This window comes from Antennarius striatus, chromosome 4 (assembly GCF_040054535.1).
Source record: "Antennarius striatus isolate MH-2024 chromosome 4, ASM4005453v1, whole genome shotgun sequence".
Classification (NCBI taxonomy): domain Eukaryota; kingdom Metazoa; phylum Chordata; class Actinopteri; order Lophiiformes; family Antennariidae; genus Antennarius; species Antennarius striatus.
Window position 1 is genome coordinate 4,365,001 of NC_090779.1, and position 21,146 is coordinate 4,386,146.

Sequence of the window (21,146 nt, forward strand, 5' to 3'; positions counted from 1 at the left end):
ACCAGAGTCTGAAACACTAGTATAATTTAAAAGATATGACCACATATTACATGTGACTTTGAGAGGCGTTGTATCCCATCATCCACTCATCTACTTCTTAGATTTAATTTTTTTTACTTTTTTGGACAGCAACAACTGATGTTCTTTTTTTGTATTTATACATGAATTGGTTGAGACACAATAATCTATAAAGGGATGAGACCTGGGCTCGAAATTGCGCCCTTTTTGGTCGCATACACACCCAAATTTTTATCAGTGCGACTATTAAATATATTTGGGAGCACCGGTTCGACTAGGGAAACAAATCTGGTGCGCCTTTTTTTGTGAGACAGCGGTCCTGCGGTCCTGCCAGGAAACAATGAGAGCGCAACTGTGGCTGCTCTCCTGGGCGAGGGAGAGAGGAGGATTGGAGATGGATGGAGCGTCTCTATCGCTCCGTCACTGCTTTTGGGTAGGTGCTCCTTAAGTCTTTGCTGGTGCTACTAACTTCTAAAATTGGGAGCACCAGTGCTGCCAAGAAAAAAAGTTAATTTCGAGCCCTGGATGAGACTCTTTGCCTTCCTGACAGGCCAAGAGGAAACATGTACTAACCTGGGAGGTGAATAATCTGACGTTCTCAACAGCTGAGGCCTGAGTGTACTTTCCAAGACTGGTTGTAAAGACAGCTGGTAATTAGAGCAGCTTTATGGAGAAGGTCAGTCAGTGGTTCAGTGAAAGTGAAGTGACCGTAGAGGGGCAGATGTGTGCATATACATATACTTTGGCCAATCTCTTGGCTCGAATGAACAGACGAGGACTGCAGACCAATGGATAGATATGAACTGCCATTGTATTTATATAACCAGGCTGAAAGTAGGCACAGACAAAACAACAAAAACTGGTATAAATGTAGACCCAAAAATATTAAACATTAAGACAATACCTGGTCAAAGTCATGTTTAATATGTAAAATTATATAAATAGATGTAATCAGTCTTTTTTTTCCAGTGTTCTCTTGGCAATGGAGTACCACTGTGTGTAGCAAACAAATAGGGTTTTCTTTAGTCCTACTGAGTTACACGTGGTTGCATCTTGTATGAAGCATAGCTAATGCATTTTTCCAATTCTTGACACCAACATTCATAAATTCCATCTGTTTGTCAACTTTGTCAAAGATGAGTAAAGCAGGAAGTAGTATTTCTTCCAGGTGAATGCTTTAGTCATCGAAAACTTTTTTTGTATCATAATTATTATTTTTTACATATTTGGATATGTCATGGTGATGCCATGATCAGTTTTTTTTTTCCTGTGATTTGTTTGGTTTCCTTTTTGTCTTCTCTGTTTCTGGGTGTGGCTACCCATCCTCCTACCTGTCTTCACCCAATCATTCCATCACACCCAGAGGTACAGACAAATCTCATATCGATTTTACCCCGTGAGTTTTTGCTATGTGTTTTTGGATGCTGTTTCAATTATCTTTTTCTTGTGTTTCAGTCAGTCTTGTGCCAGCTGCCTCCATTTCCTGTCTGTCCAGCCGCCACCAGTGTCACCAGCCTCACTATTGGTTAAACACATTGATAGTGTAGTTATTACTGGCAAACGGAAAAATGTATCACCTGAAACCTGAAACATCAAATGTATTTACTAGCAGCACATGTTTCCACTATTGGCTGTTGGCTACCACGTTTGGCATGTAGCCCATTTTTAACTTTGCCGCTGTCAGCAAATCCCATTCAATATAAGGAGTCTTTGTGGTATTAGCAGTGTGAGACAGAAGACCTGTGAGTTCTGACTTGTGGTAAAGCTTCTCTTCTTCTTTCCTATGACTTTGATAGACGAATATGTTCTTTACTGTAGACATACACTATGTTAACGAAAAAATTATTTTGAACAGGATTGGTGAGGATTCTTGAAGGAGGAGCTCAGGTAAAAAAAAAATAAAAATTATTAATATTGTCATTTGAAACTTTTGTCTTTCATTGAACATCCACAGTTCAATAATTCGAAAAAAAAATATTTATTTGGAATGTGAGTAAATTCAATTGTCAAATTTCAAGTTTTTGTCCTATTTAAAATTTGAAAATAGATGCTTTTTGAAATATGAAAAAAATGGTGAAATGGCTTCAGACATAAAAAGTATTTCCTTTTTAATAGGAAAGCATTTATTTAGTAGGTCACTATATTCTCATTAATTGATTATTTGACAAATTCATCTTTCAAGACAATGATACTACTATCTGTTGCCCTATCATTACATAAAGTAAGGAAACTGCCACCATGAGTACGGATGCAGAGATGGCCATTTATGGCAAAGCTGCCATTTACCTCCGTAAACCAGAGAAGGAGAGAATTGAGGCTCAAAGCAAACCTTTTGATGCCAAGGCTGCCTGCTACGTGGCTGATGTTAAGGAGCTGTACTTGAAGGGGACAATCATCAAGAAAGATGGTGGCAAAGTCACTGTTAAAGTCCTGGACACTCAAGAGGTTGGGATCAGAGAAGTCAGAATCAAATATGAATTCACTGTGATCCATTTTCATTGTGAAAAATATTCTCTTTTCAGGAGAAGACAGTTAAAGAGGATGACGTCTCTCCAATGAACCCTCCCAAGTTTGACAAAATTGAGGACATGGCCATGATGACCCATCTCAATGAAGCCTCTGTGCTTTATAACCTCAAAGAGCGTTATGCAGCATGGATGATCTACGTAAGACAGACTCAGGCTGAGAAGATATACTAAAACTAACATATCATATGGAAAAAATAGTAATCTGTTGAATCTCTGTGATGATGTTCAGACCTACTCTGGGCTGTTCTGTGCCACCGTGAATCCCTACAAATGGCTCCCAGTATATGATTCTGAAGTCGTATCCGCCTACAGAGGCAAGAAGCGTATGGAGGCCCCACCCCACATCTTCTCTGTTTCTGACAATGCTTATCAGTTCATGCTTACTGGTAAGTCAAAATCAAAACAATGAAAAGTTGGGAGCTACATGGATTTTCTGTTGCAGATAAACATAGTTAATTCCGCTCTTTTTAATTTAACAGATAGGGAGAACCAGTCTGTCTTGATCACGTAAGTAACTTAATTGTTGTCATATTCTGTTGGAATCGTATAGTTTGACAAATTGCTTAATAGTCTGTGTCTACACCTAGTGGAGAATCTGGTGCTGGAAAGACTGTGAACACCAAGCGTGTCATCCAGTACTTTGCAACAATCTCAGTTGGCGGAGAGAAGAAGAAGCAGGATACCTCAAAGGTGGGAGTATTTTACTGCATGATGGTTTCAATTCTGTGTTCCAAATGAATGGACTATTTATTCTGTTATGTTCTGATGTTTCTCATGCCTTTTAACCTGGATAACAGGGCTCACTTGAAGATCAAATCATAGCAGCCAACCCCCTGCTGGAGGCCTATGGTAATGCCAAAACTGTGAGGAATGACAACTCTTCTCGTTTCGTAAGTATGGAGGAACTTTTTAAAGAGATGTTGCACACTTCCATAGGGATGGATTTTAACGCTGATTTGTTCTAAACAGGGTAAATTCATCAGAATCCATTTTGGTACAACTGGCAAACTGTCTAGTGCTGATATTGAGACATGTAAGTAATAATTCTAAATTTACATATAGACAATCAGGATGAGAACTAGCTGGGATTTAACCAATACAAAACATTTACAGATCTGCTGGAGAAGTCAAGAGTGACATTTCAGCTTCCTGATGAAAGAGGCTACCACATCTTCTATCAGATGATGACAAACCACAAACCCGAGCTGATTGGTAAACATTTATATTTCACATAATATGAACCTGTTTAAAGTTGTGATACTGTGTAAAACAATCCTGCTTTTATTATTCTCCAGAAATGTCACTGATCACAACCAACCCCTACGATTTCCCAATGTGCAGCATGGGTCAGATCACTGTTGCCAGCATTGATGACAAAGTTGAGCTGGAAGCCACTGATGTCAGTGATCTCCATTTAGAAACACATTTTGATTATTACATTCTACATAATACAAAACTTGTAAAAAGGAACTTTCTGAAGTAATGATGTTTTAAAACAGAATGCTATTGATATCCTGGGATTCACTGGTGAAGAGAAGCTCAGCATCTACAAGATGACTGGTGCTGTGCTTCACCATGGTAACATGAAGTTCAAGCAGAAGCAACGTGAGGAGCAGGCTGAGCCTGATGGCACAGAGGGTGAGCACTTTATGTCATCCAACAGCTTGACAATCAACAACAGTTCTTTATCAGACTGACAATGGACAACAATGCTCATATACTGTACTATATATATATATATAATTATTTTATTTTATTTTATTTTATTTTTTTAGATGCTGACAAGGTTGCTTACTTGCTGGGCCTGAACTCTGCTGACATGCTGAAGGCTCTGTGCTATCCCAGAGTGAAGGTCGGAAATGAGTTTGTCACCAAGGGACAGACTGTACCTCAGGTAACCAAGATATACTTGTATTTTGTAGATGATTTTATACTCCATATCTTTCTAAATTGAGCAATGGAGAGTACTGACAAAATGTTTGTTTGTCTGTTTTGTACTGTTTGTTTTCAGGTGTTGAACTCTGTCACTGCTTTGGCCAAGTCTATCTATGAGAGGATGTTCTTGTGGATGGTCGTCCGCATCAACCAGATGTTGGACACTAAGCAGCCCAGACAGTTCTTCATTGGTGTCCTGGATATTGCTGGTTTTGAAATCTTTGATGTGAGATTAGTTTCGTCAAATAATTCACCATCCAATACTTAATTGTTCTTTTTACCATCAAGGTGTCATTCTGAATGTTTATCCCCTCACAGTTCAACAGCATGGAACAGTTGTGCATCAACTTCACCAATGAGAAACTTCAACAGTTCTTCAACCACCACATGTTTGTTCTGGAGCAAGAGGAGTACAAGAAGGAGGGTATTATCTGGGAGTTCATTGACTTTGGTATGGACTTGGCTGCCTGCATTGAGCTGATTGAAAAGGTGATCACATAATATTCAAATATTTGCACTCCTTACGTCATTAATGAATAACAGTGAAATAATTTTGTGTGTGTTTCACCCACAAGCCCATGGGTATTTTCTCCATCCTTGAAGAGGAGTGCATGTTCCCCAAGGCCACAGACACATCCTTCAAGAACAAACTGTATGACCAGCATCTTGGCAAAAACAGAGCATTTGAGAAACCAAAGCCAGCCAAAGGAAAGGCTGAGGCCCACTTCTCCCTGGTGCACTATGCTGGTATTGTGGACTACAACATTTCCGGCTGGTTGGACAAGAACAAGGATCCATTGAATGAGTCTGTGGTGCAGCTGTACCAGAAGTCCTCAGTCAAACTGCTGGCTTACCTGTATCCCCCTGTTGTTGAGGGTATGATATTAGCTACAACAATCTCATTTGTGTTCAGGATAATTATATGCATTATTGTCTTTCAACAATGTATGCCTACTAATTATTAACAGAGACTGGTGGCAAGAAGGGAGGAAAGAAGAAGGGTGGTTCTATGCAGACTGTGTCTTCACAGTTCAGGGTATGACATTATATATTATACATTACTTATACAGTATTCATAGCAAATGTTTTCATTTTGGATCTACAGGAAAACTTGGGCAAGCTGATGACAAACTTGAGGAGCACCCATCCTCACTTTGTGCGCTGTCTGATTCCCAATGAGTCAAAGACTCCAGGTGCATATAAAATACAGACCAGTGTGTTTTAATTTGTTGCTACGGTTTACTTACTCTGCCTCACCAAAGAGATGAAGTATTCAGTGAAGTGAAAAAACTTATTTCCTCACAGGTCTGATGGAGAACTTCCTGGTTATCCACCAGCTCAGATGTAACGGTGTGCTGGAGGGTATCAGAATCTGCAGAAAGGGTTTCCCAAGCAGAATCCTCTATGGTGATTTCAAGCAGAGGTATTAATATAGACTCTAATATATTTGCTGTAAACTTTAAATTCTTGTTCTGACCATTCACATTGTCATTAAAGATACAAGGTCCTGAATGCCAGTGTCATTCCTGAGGGTCAGTTCATTGACAACAAGAAAGCTTCAGAGAAGTTGCTTGGGTCAATTGATGTTGATCATGACCAGTATCGATTTGGACACACCAAGGTAAACCTTTATATGTTATTATTCATAACAAATTGTGCTTTTTTAAAAGCCATTTCTATACCTTAATAGCAGTAGAATAATGCATCAACAGACTTCTAAATTGTGTAAATGAATAAAATGTAGCAAGGAAAAAATAAAAAGAATTAATAAACAGAAACAAGGCCAGTATACAGGAGGTTCCAAAAATTTTCATGGATTCTATAACAGCTAACAACTCTAATGATTGTGTGTGTGTGTGGGGGGGGTGTTTGCAGATTAAATACATTGAAGTCAATGATGTCAGTCAAACTTCACTTCAAAGAAAGGAAATCCATTATTAGTTGCTACTGGAAGTATGAAAATGCAGCTGAAGTCCCAAGACAATTTAGGAGGAAGTCCCTTCTACACAACAACCTTGCCGCACAAACTTTTTTGGACTTCGCTGAGACGTTTCCAGGACTCTTTCTTACTTTGTGAGGCTCATTGATGTCCGTGGTCTTCCAAAAAAACTCTTCTTGCGCATCTACAATTCAAGTGGTGGTGATTCGTGTTGGTGGCTGTTTTTCAAACTCCCTCCTAAATTTTCTTTAAGCTTCAATTTTATTTTCATATTACCAATAGCATTTCACTCAAATCTGCGTACATTTTTGGGACACCCTGTGTAGAGCTGCAGACCTGTGTTTGGAATGATTGGAAACATTTAGAATCCTTCATACAGCAAACTTTGTCTGGATCAGATTGCATTTATTCTTTCATTTATTATAGAATGTAGACATGCAGTAAATTTATTTCCTTTTTTTTTGGTCAGGTATTCTTCAAGGCTGGTCTGCTGGGTACCCTTGAGGAGATGAGAGATGAAAAGCTAGCATCTCTAGTCACCATGACTCAGGCTCTTTGTCGTGGTTTCCTAATGAGAAAGGAGTTTGTGCAGATGATGGAAAGAAGGCATGCTGCAAACAGAACATTTTTGGTGCATGGTATGAAAAATTAAAAATGTGTTTCTCTATAACAGCAACTACTTATCCACAGGGATGCTATCTACACCATTCAGTACAATGTGCGCTCATTCATGAATGTGAAACACTGGCCATGGATGAAGGTGTACTACAAGATCAAGCCTCTGCTGAAAAGTGCTGAAACTGAGAAAGAGCTGGCCCAGATGAAAGAGAACTATGAGAAGATGCAAACAGACTTGGCTACTGCCCTGGCCAAGAAGAAGGAACTGGAAGAGAAGATGGTGTCCCTTCTGCAAGAGAAGAATGATCTGCAGCTCCAAGTAGCTTCTGTAAGTACAAAGCAGACCGGAGTGCTTCCTCATTTACAATGATGATGTGCTGACATCTGGTCTCATGAAACCAATTAGGAATCAGAGAATCTGTCAGATGCTGAGGAAAGGTGTGAAGGACTTATCAAGAGCAAGATTCAGCTGGAAGCTAAACTCAAGGAGACAACTGAGAGACTGGAGGATGAAGAGGAAATCAATGCTGAGCTGACTGCTAAAAAGAGAAAGCTGGAAGATGAATGCTCTGAGCTCAAAAAAGACATTGATGACCTGGAACTTACCTTGGCTAAAGTGGAGAAAGAGAAACATGCTACTGAAAACAAGGTTTGAAACTATGAGTTTATCAATATGACGAGGATATATTAATGTGGTATCATGAAATAACTGCAAATTTCTGTCAAACGTAGGTGAAGAACCTGACAGAGGAGATGGCCTCTCAGGATGAGAGCATTGCTAAGCTGACCAAGGAAAAGAAAGCCCTTCAGGAGGCTCACCAGCAGACTCTTGATGACCTGCAGGCTGAGGAAGATAAAGTCAACACTCTGACCAAGGCCAAGACCAAACTTGAGCAGCAAGTGGATGATGTAAGTTTATGAACTCACGTTGAGCAGCAAAGTAGGACTGTTTTTGAACATGACATTAAACACAAATTTTCATCATGTTCAGCTTGAGGGTTCTCTGGAGCAAGAAAAGAAGCTGCGTATGGACCTTGAGAGAGCCAAGAGGAAGCTTGAGGGTGATTTGAAACTTGCCCAGGAATCCATCATGGATCTTGAGAATGACAAGCAGCAGTCCGATGAGAAACTGAAAAAGTAACATTACTAATTCTATTAAGAATTTCTTTTGATATTTCTTGTGCAATGTTTGTGTACTATAAACTACTTTGTCTTTCTGTCTAACAGGAAGGACTTTGAAACCAGTCAGCTCCTCAGCAAGATTGAGGATGAGCAGTCATTGGGTGCTCAACTTCAGAAGAAGATCAAGGAGCTTCAGGTTATTATGTCACATGAAAGATTACTGCAAAAGTTAGCTATTATAAATTATGTTGAATAACAATACAGTCACAATCAACAGGCTCGTATTGAGGAACTGGAGGAAGAGATTGAGGCTGAGCGTGCTGCTCGTGCCAAGGTTGAGAAGCAGAGAGCTGACCTCTCCAGAGAACTGGAGGAGATCAGTGAGAGGCTAGAGGAGGCTGGTGGGGCTACTGCTGCTCAGATTGAGATGAACAAGAAGCGTGAAGCGGAGTTCCAGAAGCTCCGTCGGGACCTGGAAGAGTCCACACTGCAGCATGAAGCCACCGCTGCTGCTCTTCGCAAGAAGCAGGCTGACAGCGTTGCTGAGCTGGGAGAGCAGATTGACAACCTCCAGCGTGTTAAGCAGAAGCTTGAAAAGGAAAAGAGTGAATACAAGATGGAGATTGATGACCTCTCAAGCAACATGGAAGCTGTTGCCAAAGCAAAGGTACATGAAAAATGAAGTTGGGTATTACTAACAAACACTATATATATAGAAGAGTGCACTTTATCAAATATATTTAAGGTGGCCAGTGATCTGACCAATCTCTTATTCTTTAGGGAAATCTAGAGAAGTTGTGCCGTACTCTTGAGGACCAACTGAGTGAACTGAAGACCAAGAACGATGAAAATGTTCGTCAAATTAATGATATGAGTGCACAGAAAGCCCGTCTCCTTACAGAAAATGGTATCCAAGACGTACCAGGGAATCATTTGTTGTCTGTTACTGAGAACCTAGACAGATTAGATTAACCACACATGACTTCTTTCACGCAAGGTGAGTTTGGTCGTCAAATTGAAGAGAAAGAAGCTCTTGTCTCCCAGCTGACCAGAGGAAAGCAGGCCTTCACACAGCAGATTGAGGATCTTAAGAGACAGATTGAGGAGGAGGTTAAGGTAAAAAGTTTACTTGTTATTCGATGAATGTATGGACTTTAAATAGACATCGTACAAACTGAACATTATTTCTACGCAAGGCCAAGAATGCTCTAGCCCATGGACTGCAATCAGCCCGCCATGACTGTGATCTGCTAAGGGAGCAGTTTGAAGAGGAGCAGGAAGCCAAAGCTGAATTGCAGCGTGGAATGTCAAAAGCCAACAGTGAGGTTGCTCAATGGAGAACTAAATATGAAACTGATGCCATTCAGCGCACTGAGGAGCTTGAGGAGGCCAAGTGAGTAACGTAGAAAACATTACTTGTTCATTACAGTGTTAAATGATTAACTCGTCAAGTATGCTGTCTCTGTGGTTGGGTGGAACTTGAGTGGGTGATCGCAATTGCACAGCAACCACTGGACAAGTTGCTGTCCTTTGCTGATGACATTAGCCACCCTCTGCAGGCTGGCATCACATCACAGTGGAGCTCCTTTAGCAGCAGGAACTGTGTTCAAAATGCTCGATGAACACATGTAGGAAAATCTTCCGTCCCTGGAACATGTTTAACAGCACATTGAGGAGAGGGAGCACAAAGAATAAAAGATACAGCAGATTACAGATTTAAGGATTACAGATTTACTGAGATGCTTTGTGTACATTAAACTGCTCTGGACTTCACCTTTGTTTTTAACATGCTTATATTTTACTGCTATTTCCGTTACTCTCTGTCTTTTATATCAATCCAACCATCTACTTTCCTTAACATGAAATGACAATAATTGCCTTTAGTCACTTATCTGTCTTACTGCTCCCAGGTGACACTGGAACCTCTCCCAGTAGGATAAGGAAAGAGCCGGGGTACACCCCGGACAAGTTACTAGTGCAACATGGGACATCTTTTCAATCTACCTTTAAAAATTGAGAAAAATATTCATTCATTCATTTTCCAAACCACCTCCATGGGTCATGTTAGTTGCTGGAGTCTGTCCCAGCGGACTTACAGGCATCAAGCTGAGAGACACAGGGGACACGTTGTCAGCGCATCACAGACCCTAACCCTAACCACACAAAAGACAAACAACCACTCACGCACACATTCACACCTATGGACAATTATGAAATAAACAATCCACCTGAAGTGCATGTATTTGGAGGTGGGAGGAAACCAGAGAACCCGAACAAAATCCATGCAGACATGGGGAGACCATACAAACCCTGCAAATAACAGGATCTTCTTGTTGTAAGGTGACAGTGAACATATATAAAAATGTCCATTTCACAGATGTAGACTATCTGGAAAGTAATTGAAACTGTAGTGGCTTAAATTGGAAACCATTCTTGTTTTTTTATATCATAAAGGAAAAAACTGGCGCAGCGCCTTCAAGAGGCTGAGGAACAAATCGAGGCAGTGAATTCCAAGTGTGCATCTCTTGAGAAGACCAAACAAAGGCTTCAGAGTGAAGTGGAGGACCTCATGATTGATGTGGAAAGGGCTAACGGACTGGCTGCCAACCTGGACAAGAAGCAGAGGAACTTTGACAAGGTAACAAAGTTTGAATTACCTTGTATTATCAAGGCTCACAGACAATGGACTACTATATTTGAAATTAATTTAATTTTATGTTGCAAACAAAATAAGTCAGCTGTCTAAATTATGTTACTCAGGTCTTGGCTGAGTGGAAACAGAAGTATGAGGAGGGCCAGGCAGAGCTTGAGGGAGCTCTGAAGGAGGCTCGTTCTCTTGGCACTGAGTTGTTCAAAATGAAGAACTCCTATGAGGAAGCTCTTGATCAGCTGGAGACCATGAAGCGTGAAAACAAGAACCTGCAACGTGAGTTCTGATCAGATGATGTAACTAAAATGACACGCTATCAACACAGATATGTGTCTGTGTTGTACTCAATTTAGGGTTGGACACAACAAGTTTTAATAATATCATAAACATGCTTCTCTTTGCAGAGGAGATCTCAGATCTGACTGAACAAATTGGTGAGACTGGTAAGAGCATCCATGAGCTAGAAAAAGCCAAGAAGCAGGTGGAGACAGAAAAGTCTGAGATTCAGACAGCTCTTGAAGAGGCCGAGGTACCTTTAATCTCAGAAGATTTACTGAATCGCAATCGACAAATGCTCCCTCCAATATTTGTCAACAAAAATAAATTTTATTTTTTGATATTATCAGGGCACTTTGGAGCATGAAGAATCTAAGATCCTGCGTGTCCAGTTGGAGCTTAACCAGATTAAGGGTGAGGTGGACAGGAAGCTGGCAGAGAAAGATGAGGAGATGGAACAGATCAAGAGAAACAGCCAGAGAGTGATTGACTCCATGCAGAGCACTCTGGATTCTGAGGTCAGGAGCAGGAATGATGCCCTGAGAATCAAGAAGAAGATGGAGGGAGACCTGAATGAGATGGAGATTCAGTTGAGCCATGCCAACCGCCAGGCCAGTGAGTCCCAGAAGCAGCTGAGGAATGTCCAGGCACAGCTGAAGGTATGGAAGAACAGAGTAGCTGCTATGATTTGGGTCATTTCACCTACTTTTGGTATTTATATTCTGCTAATGTTATTCACCAGGATGCACAACTGCACCTTGATGATGCTGTTAGAGCCCAAGATGACCTCAAGGAACAAGCTGCCATGGTGGACCGCAGGAACGGTCTCATGGTGGCTGAAATTGAGGAACTTAGAGCTGCTCTGGAACAAACTGAGAGAAGCCGCAAAATCGCTGAGCAGGAGCTGGTCGATGCCAGTGAGCGTGTTGGACTTCTGCACTCCCAGGTGAACAACTATCAATTATTCAATTATCTGAAACCACTTTTTAAATATAAATTTGACAATCCATGAGATGACTGACATGACTCAATCTTTTAACACTTTAGAATACGAGTCTCATGAACACCAAGAAGAAGCTTGAGGCTGATCTGGTCCAGATCCAGAGTGAAGTTGATGACACTGTTCAGGAAGCAAGGAATGCCGAGGACAAGGCCAAGAAAGCTATTACCGATGTAAGTTTAACTCTTATTTTCATACATTGTTGTGTAAGTGAAGGACTTTTTTTGTTTGTTTTCTGCTTATAACATTGCAATCTTACAATGCTTCTTCTAGGCTGCTATGATGGCTGAGGAGCTGAAGAAGGAGCAGGACACTAGTGCTCACCTGGAGAGGATGAAGAAGAACCTGGAGGTCGCAGTGAAGGACCTGCAACACCGCCTGGATGAGGCTGAGAATCTGGCCATGAAGGGTGGAAAGAAGCAGCTCCAGAAACTTGAGTCTAGAGTAAGACAACCCATTTTTGGTTGAGGTCCAAAACAAGGACCACAACCTATTAACAAAAAACTGTTTGGACATCTGAGCCAATGTAAAACAGTAAATCTGTAAGGATCAAAAATATTTTCTGGTTTCCTGTAGGTGCGTGAGCTGGAGGCAGAAATTGAAGCCGAACAGAGACGCGGTGCAGATGCTGTTAAGGGTGTCCGCAAATATGAGAGGAGGGTGAAGGAGCTGACTTACCAGGTATATAAGGACTTTTGTAACTACCATTTACATTCATGCTAAACGTATGTAAACTTGAACAGAAATACCTTTGATAGACTGAGGAGGACAAGAAAAATGTTACCAGGCTCCAGGATCTGGTTGACAAGCTGCAGCTCAAGGTGAAGGCCTACAAGAGGCAGGCTGAAGAAGCAGTAAGGACAAGACACCTCTTCATTTTTTTTAGACTTTAACAAACCTAGCAGGTCTTTCTGAACACTGAAATATATTTCTGTCTTGTATTTCAGGAGGAACAGGCCAATGTTCACCTGTCCAAGTGCAGGAAGATCCAGCATGAGCTGGAGGAGGCTGAAGAGCGTGCTGACATTGCAGAGTCTCAGGTCAACAAACTGAGAGCAAAGAGTCGTGACTCTGGCAAGGTAAGTCTATCCATATTTCCACAGAACTTTAGTCATGAAAAAAAATTATCGGTTCTACCTTTTTACTTCAGTAGCTGTATGTCAGATAAAAACATTACATGTAAAAAGTATGCTTAGGAACTTAAGAACCACTTAGAAACCACTTCTATTTTTTTTCTTACAGGGAAAAGAGGCAGCTGAGTAAAACACTTCAGATGATGGACTATTTCTTTTCATATAATATGATTTGAAATATATCCCAATAAAGTTGTTTTTGAAGTTCATATGTACTTGTTTTTCTTCATTAGTTTTGTTTTTTAAGATAATCCTTTATTCGATCCACAGTGGGGAAATCTGCACGATTGCAGCAGCAGAGAAGAGGTGGTTCATATATACATACTTCAGTCAAACACACATTTTGTTACAGGTTGTTTGCATCTGGACCCCAAGGAGCAGAGACTGACTTACGTGGAAAAAATTAACATTTTTGCTGAGGCTGAGCGAGGAAAGAAAACCAAAAGCAGCACGGCAAAAATTAAAAAATTCACAAACGAGGAAAAGGACAGTGAGACAACTAAGAACATGACCCGGCCCCACTTATCCGGGCGGATAAGTGGGGCGTTCCCATATCTTTATGATTCTTATCATATCATTCTTTATATTTCAAATTAGTTGATGGTATCCCTAAAATGACCAATGCTGGATTTAAAACAATATTTATGCCCAAAATATGTTTAATGTCTTCTTGAATATCATTCCAGAATGTAAAAGTTTGGGACAGTCCCAAAATACTGTATATGTGTGTGGTCTCCCTCCTTTCCACATCCCGTCCAGCACAAATTACATTGTTATACTTTGACGTCACTACCGGAGTATTAAAATATCGCATTTTAACCTTACAGTCAAATTCCTTAAGTGTTGGACTACTGGTTAATTTGTGGCCCGCTTCAAAAGTGTCTTCCCATTCTTTATCTATTATTATAATATTAGCTTCCAGTTCCCCTTTCTCTTTAACCCCTAAATTATTGTCCTTAGAGTCTTGTTGTAGAGCCTTGTATATTTTTTATATAGTCCCCTTTTTTGTTGTATTTTCTCCAGTCATTGAGATCAGCAGTCCTTCTAACTCCGTCGGTGATATACTAATGTTTTCCCATTCCTTAAGTTTTAAAAGATGACATAATTGTAAAAATTTATAAAAATCCTGAAGAGGTAAGTTAAATTCTTTAAGTTGATAAAATGACAATGATCAAATGACAATGACACAATTGTTTAATTCCCCATTAAACAATTGTGCTATATAAATTAGTCCCTGATTTGACCATTTTTTATACCTTGCATCAAGTATAGATGGCGAAAAGTCTGAATTCTTAGTTACTTTAGTGGCTCTAGTGATTGATTTGAATATTCCCAATTTTTTTTCTTACAACTGACTGTCACGGGGTGCGAACAGGACCCAAGTGCAGCACAAAGAGACAAGACAGGAGTTAAGCTCAACAGTGTTTATTTTCAGGCCGGGCGGAGTGGGAATCGAACCTGGGTCTCCCAGGCGGCAGGTAACCACTAGGCCAGCGGAGCACGCTGGAGACACAATGGATCACTCCAGAGAAAGGGAGCAGGCAGGAGACGAGGTCAAGGGACAGAAGGCTGGCAGAGACTGAGTGTGAGACGTGGGTTTAAATACCGGACTGATTGCAGATGGGCTGTAGGTGTGGGTGATCAGCGGCAGGTGTGGTCAGGCTGGGAGGTGGGACAGTGGGAACCGTGGAGCAGACTGCAGGAACGGAGTGATCATGACACTGAGCATATCTTCATTGGTCCTTTAATCCATTCATTTTCTATTCTGACTTTCCTCCTCGTTTCTTGAGTCACAAAAGGAAGTGATTCGAAAGAAATGTTTTTACATGAACTGTGTTCCATCTTCATCCAAACCGTGTCCGTGTCGTTATTTATCCAAATAATTAAGGCTCGAATTTGTGCGGCCCAGTAATAATGCTCTAAATTGGGTAGGTTCAACCCTCCCTTGTCTTCAGGCTGCAAAAGTGTTTTATATTTGATTCTGACCCTTTTATGTTGCCATAGAAATTTGATATTGTTTTATCTAAAGTTGTAAGGGTAGAGTTAGAACTTACAATGGGCAGTGACTAAAATAAAAATAACAATGTTGGTAGTATGTTCATTCTCACAGTTTCTATTCTTCCTAGTAAATTTAAAGGTATAACTTCCCATCTACTTAGGTCCTTTTTTATTTCACCAATCAATTTCCCGTAGTTTGCTTCAAATAGTTGTGATGTGACAGGTGATTGTAATGCCCAAATATTTAAATCCTTGGCTCGTCCATTTAAACTTGGTCTTCTCAATTAGTTCAGTTGGGTATTTACCTGATAACATCATGGCTACTGATTTAGATTCATTTGTTTTATATCCTGATAGTATTCCGTATTCCCCCAAATTATTTAAAAGTGCTAGTATGGATGAAGATGACTCACTTATGTATGTTAATATATCATCTGCGAATTATATTTTGTGTTCCGTATCCCCATTATCTAATATTCCCTTAATGTTTTTATTGTGTAGCCCATTTGAGAAAAACGAGAGGTTTAATCTAAAGAGCCCTAAATTTAGTAATGTAGTATTTAAGGTCCTAAGTGTAGCCAGAGGCTATTTCCCTCCCTGTCACTGTTTGGCACTGTGCCAGCCTTTTACGCACAGCTGTGGCGCACTGATGGGGGGGGGGGCGGTGCTGCGCACACGGTTATATTCAGGTGCGTGCGGTCGCGCCCGCTCTCTCCTGCTCCTCATGCGCTGCCGTGGTGGCTGTGGCTCAGCGTGGCCGCAAATTGTTTGGCGTGGCATCGGCAGCTCAGTTTCCCCAGACGGCTTCCCATTTGGGTGGTGTGAACCCGTCGTGTGGTCGCCATCTAGGTACCCAACCGTCTCGCCCAGTGTGGCTGGCTGTCGGGGGCCGAGGGAGAGTGGCTGACCTGTGTGGAGCTCTGCTCAGTGCGTCTGTCTACCTGCCCGCTCTGGCTGTGTACCCCAGGCGTGTTTGAGACGCACATCCTCCCGTTGCCTGGGGTGTGCTGTGCTTGCGGCGCGCTGGCTATTACAGGACACCACGGACCACTACTCCTTGGGCCACGCTGCTACCCTGGCTCTTCTCATTAGCCCTGGCCCTTTTATAATGGCTTAGTCTTGGCCCTTTTATACTGGTTTTATTTCTTACTGGCCCTCTTTTTGTTGAAGTATGGCACATTTGATTTTGGATTATTTGGCTCTTTGAGTTTCCTTTTGTTGTTCTTCATTTGGTTCTTTATTTTGGTTCTGTTCATATTTTGGTTAATTCATTCTCAGTTTAATTATGTTATATTTGGTTCCTATGTTCCGCTAATTTTGTTTATTTCGGTCAGTAAGCAGAGAGCGGACTGAGTCCTAGTCGGCGGCTTATCGCCCTGATTCTAAGGTGTGGTTGGTTCACAGGCAGCTTTAGGGCCTGCATGGTCGCCCATGCCCAGTGAACACCACTTTATATTTTAAGTCCGTTTCTCTATCTCTTACCATTCAATTTTCAGTTAATTATACTTTGATTGTATTTTCACATTTTCTACAGTTACATTTTGTTATTTACCATTAGTTTATTGAATTAGTTTGTACATTTAAATTATGTAAATCATCATTTAGTCCACACCAATTTGTGTTGTTCTGTTGTGCTAATTGTTTCTCCTTTTCTGTTAGGTGCTGCGGGCTGACAGCGGCAGTTTTATCCTTGGTGGTGGCGCGTTCTTCACGATCCCTTTTTTTTGGTTTGAGTGTGTGCACTGGGTGATTCGTTTGATTTTGGTTGTCCCTGCCGCTTGGTAGGCCTGGAGCCCCAGCCCTTATTTCCTTTTGACCCCAGTGCTCACCCTATAGTACGGCATAACTGGTGTGTGCCACATATTGTATTATTTTAATTCTTTTGTTAATAAAAATTTGTTTGTTTTAATGGAAAACAGTCTCGCCCCAGTGGTATAACGGACCTGTGGGATCTTAACATCTGAGTTTAGGATTTCCTGGGGTGCAATTCCCCAGGTGGCGTTGTTGACACATCGATTCCGGTATTCTTCACCACCCCATACTCCGCTCACGCCACATAAGTATTCATTTTAATATTAAAAAGACTGATTTAAACAGATTACGGAGGGTGGTCGAGTGTGGTATGAGTGGATGCTGGGGATTGGTTGTGAAGGTGTTCCGTTCCGTGCCACCTGCCGGCATTGGCTGGGGGGGCGGGGGCGGAGGAGATGGCGGGAAAAGAAAGGAGGAGGAGGAAGGAGAAAAAAAAAGAGAAGAGAGAGGGATTGTGGGAAAAAGATAGAGTGGACGAACTACTACTCCTAACGTTGAGATAAAAGTTAATTTTGCGGTGGGCAAGTAGCTCATGGTTTTGTGGAAACGGTAACAGCGAGAGGAGTAAACACAGGGTCCCGGTGTGTCAGCGTGGATCAGCGGAGCGAGAGGTGGACTGGCCGGACGACCCTCGCATCTACGAGACGTCAGTTTGGAGGAGGTTGTCGCGGAGAAACTGTTTCCCTTCACGGTGGCCATTGGACACGTTTGGCGCAAGTACAGTACAGTATGGGGAGTTGATGCTGCAGCGTCGACGAGAAGCTGTGAGTTGTTCGGTAACTGTCGGATGCTACTGAGGACCACACGGAGCGACACACAGGCCTGCATCGTGGGTGGGGTGTGTGTGTGTACACGGTGTGTGTGTGTGTGTGTGTGGGCCCACAAAGTGTGTTAAAGGTGTAAAGTTATTTTTTCAAGTCCATTTCAATGCCATTATACAATCTATGGGTTGGTAATATCATTCCTTTGATTGAGATAACACAGATTTTGTTCAATCTAAGGTTTTAAAGCCTCGGGTCATATACTGGGCATTTCATCATATCTTTGCATGTCATTTAATATTTTATTTTATTACGTTCCATAAGGGAGTTTTCTTTTTAATTTTAAAACAAAAAACCAAATATCATTTCAGTAAAGAGATTCCTTTAAATTTAACAGCTGTTGTCTGGGTCAGTCATTTCATTATTATTCGAACTCAACCCACCCCATGGCTACATGGGGCGCTACATTTGTCTAATTGACTCGGCCAAAGGTTCGATACTCAGAGTGTGGTGGAAAGTTTTTAATACAATAAAATAATACAATAAAATATAATAATAAAATAATATCTCCTTGAACCAAAGATCTGGATTGTTGTGTGTGTGCCAAATTATTCAGCCCTCGTGAAGGTAGCACCAGAATGCCTCGAGGTCATGAAGATGCTGCATGAAAATAATTACTGTTAGACCATATTTGGAAATGCTTGCATGACTGTCGGTATCCTTGGAAGAAGTTAGAAACTGACAGAAGCAGCTAGCCAGATCATTTCATATACTGTACTTGAAATTAGAATGTATGTTTCTGCACAGGGTCATCCAAAGAATGTCTGCAGCAGATATGTCCTCACAGGGTTCGCGTGACTGATTATATTATGTCATCAAATAGTTTTGTGAAACTGTTGACTTGATATTTTTGGTGACGTCTGGAGGTCATGATGTACCAACTGAAAACCCGTAAAGAACTGTTTGAAAGCAGATGAGCCGATACCTCCCCCTAGTCACACCTTTAGAGTATAAATGATGTGTGATTCTTTTCATATTTTGTACCTGGAACTCCGCTGCAGCTCTCATCTGTAAAGTTTTTCCTGTACCCAGAATATTCTGTAACAACACTTCGAAGGACTGTTCATCATCTCCAGAGCTCTTATCATAATTAGATAAGTATTGTTTATAAGTATTGTATAAGTACTGTTTGTCAATATCATCAATGATATTATTGGACTCATACTCAACCTATGGATGATATTATTGTACGGCTACTCAACCTATACATGATTTGAATTGACAAATAAATATCTTGTATTTTATACTGTCTCCTGTCCTTAAGAGAAACGAAACCCCACCACATCAGACTTCATGAAGTCTTTTCTTCTTTCTTGGTATCATCTGCAGCACTTCCTCCTTCTTTTCTCCACATCTCTGTGAACTTCTGAGCAGGAACAAACCCACAATGCACAGTATTTATGTTCGTGCATTCACCAACATCTCCTCTCCAACATTTGGAGAGGAGATAGGCACCACCAAGCTTATTTGCCTATTGAAATGTCATGATGGATAATCAGTCAGGTACTTACATGCCAGATTGGTCGAGGCCCGGAAGAACATCACCAACGACCGCGCTACCCACTGACAAGTTTGCTACTGGAACAAGATTAACACCATTGCACAGCTTCCCAAAGAAGGACACCATTATTGGGACATGGAATGTTCGCACACTGTATGCCTATGGGAAAATGAGGGAGCTGACCCATGAACTAGACAGATATAGGTGGGACATCCTGTGTTTTGCCGAGGTCAGGTGGACCAGCTGTGGCGAAACCACGACAGAAGAAGGCCACAAGATATGGCATAGTGTAGAGGATTCCAGACACCAGCATGGACTCGGCTTTATTGTCAACAAAAACAAAATCAGTTCAGTCATCAGCTGCACGTCGATATCCAGTACGCTTATCAGCATCTGGATCGCTGCACAGCCCATGAACATAACCATCATTCAAGGGTATTTGACCTAAGAAGAACCTTTAAGAAGACCAAGAAGGATGACCCAGAAGCAGCAGAACAGCACACTCTCATGAACAAAAATATTAGGAAGACGATGAGGGAAGCGAAAGAGAAGTGGATCACAGAGCAGAGTGAGAATGTAAATCTAGGGATAAGACACAGCAACAGTAGAGCAGCTTACGCCACATTAAAGAAACTGACAAAGACGCAACAACCTACAGCTACAATAATTGAAGACAAGAATGGATCTCTACTAACCGAAAAAGCAGCGGTAACCAAGAGATGGACCGAATACTGTAAGGAACTTTACAACTTTGCAATAACACCAGACCCTAACATACTTATCAGCGTCACAAAGTCCAGCAGCAAATGTGAAGACATGCCAATACTCCAAGCTGAAGTGGAAGAGGCAATTAGGAGTCTGAAAACCGGAAAATCACCAGCCATCGATAACATTCCTGCAGAACTTACAGAGGGCAAGAGTTAATTAAAGCACTGACTCACATTTGCCAAAGGACCTGGGAAACGAAGCAGTGGCCCAAAAAATGGACCCCATCTTTAATTATCCCCATCCCCAAGAAAGGGAATTCGAGACAATGCCAAAATTATCGGACCATCAGCCTCATATGTCATGTGAGCAAAGTGTTGCTGCGGATCATCCTAAACAGATTGAGGAGTAAGGCAGAGGAAGTAATTTCAGAGGAATAAGCGGGATTCAGACCAAGAAGAAGCACCACCGAGCAAATCTTTAACATCAGACTACTGATTGAGAAGCACCTTCAGCATCAACACAAATTATATCACAACTTTATTGACTGCAAAAAAGCGTTCGATCATGTCTGACATGATGGACTATGGCAGGTTCTCAGAAACCACAATGTTGACAATAACCTTAGCTCATCCAATCAGCCAGTGCAGTGCTTATAAGCAACACTATGGGTGAACCTTTTAAAACAACAGTAGGGCTGTCTCCTCTCCCCTGTCTTATTTAACATATTCCTGGAGAACATCATGGCAGAAGCTCTTCAGGGGTTCCACTCCACCATAACCATCGGAGGAAGACCTATCTTCAACCTTCACCTCGCAGATGACATCGACCTACTAGGGAAAAGTGAAGCTGAACTCAAGGAACTTACCACCAGACTGGAGCAGGTAGCGGGATGGCATGGAGATAAGTGAAGAAAAAAGCAAGATTCTGGTCAACAGCTACAACCATCCAACATTAACCAACATAACATTGAACGGGCAAGTAAAGGTCTTCAAATACCTTGGGTCCTTTGTGAGTGGAGATGTCATCTCCACGAAAGAAATAAAAACAGGAATTGGCATAGCAACATCAGCCATGACAAGACTGAAGG

The 21,146-nt window shown here is 41.4% G+C and overlaps 1 protein-coding gene across 1 annotated transcript; it reads left to right on the plus strand.

Annotated features, from left to right (window-relative positions):
• Positions 1 to 2,256: 2,256 nt before the first annotated feature.
• On the plus strand, positions 2,257 to 13,349 carry LOC137593545 (myosin heavy chain, fast skeletal muscle-like). The gene is made up of 39 exons (XM_068312353.1): positions 2,257 to 2,463; positions 2,541 to 2,684; positions 2,776 to 2,932; positions 3,026 to 3,053; positions 3,134 to 3,242; positions 3,344 to 3,436; positions 3,516 to 3,579; positions 3,660 to 3,758; positions 3,842 to 3,945; positions 4,046 to 4,184; positions 4,322 to 4,440; positions 4,558 to 4,707; positions 4,800 to 4,970; positions 5,057 to 5,357; positions 5,450 to 5,517; positions 5,587 to 5,674; positions 5,787 to 5,904; positions 5,979 to 6,102; positions 6,890 to 7,026; positions 7,111 to 7,366; positions 7,445 to 7,687; positions 7,771 to 7,947; positions 8,030 to 8,175; positions 8,266 to 8,356; positions 8,438 to 8,827; positions 8,941 to 9,067; positions 9,158 to 9,276; positions 9,357 to 9,553; positions 10,615 to 10,798; positions 10,921 to 11,086; positions 11,215 to 11,339; positions 11,437 to 11,745; positions 11,829 to 12,032; positions 12,134 to 12,259; positions 12,360 to 12,530; positions 12,663 to 12,767; positions 12,845 to 12,940; positions 13,034 to 13,165; positions 13,329 to 13,349. The coding sequence occupies exons 1-39, from the start codon at positions 2,257 to 2,259 to the stop codon at positions 13,347 to 13,349; spliced, it is 5,805 nt and encodes a 1,934-aa protein (XP_068168454.1).
• Positions 13,350 to 21,146: the final 7,797 nt, after the last annotated feature.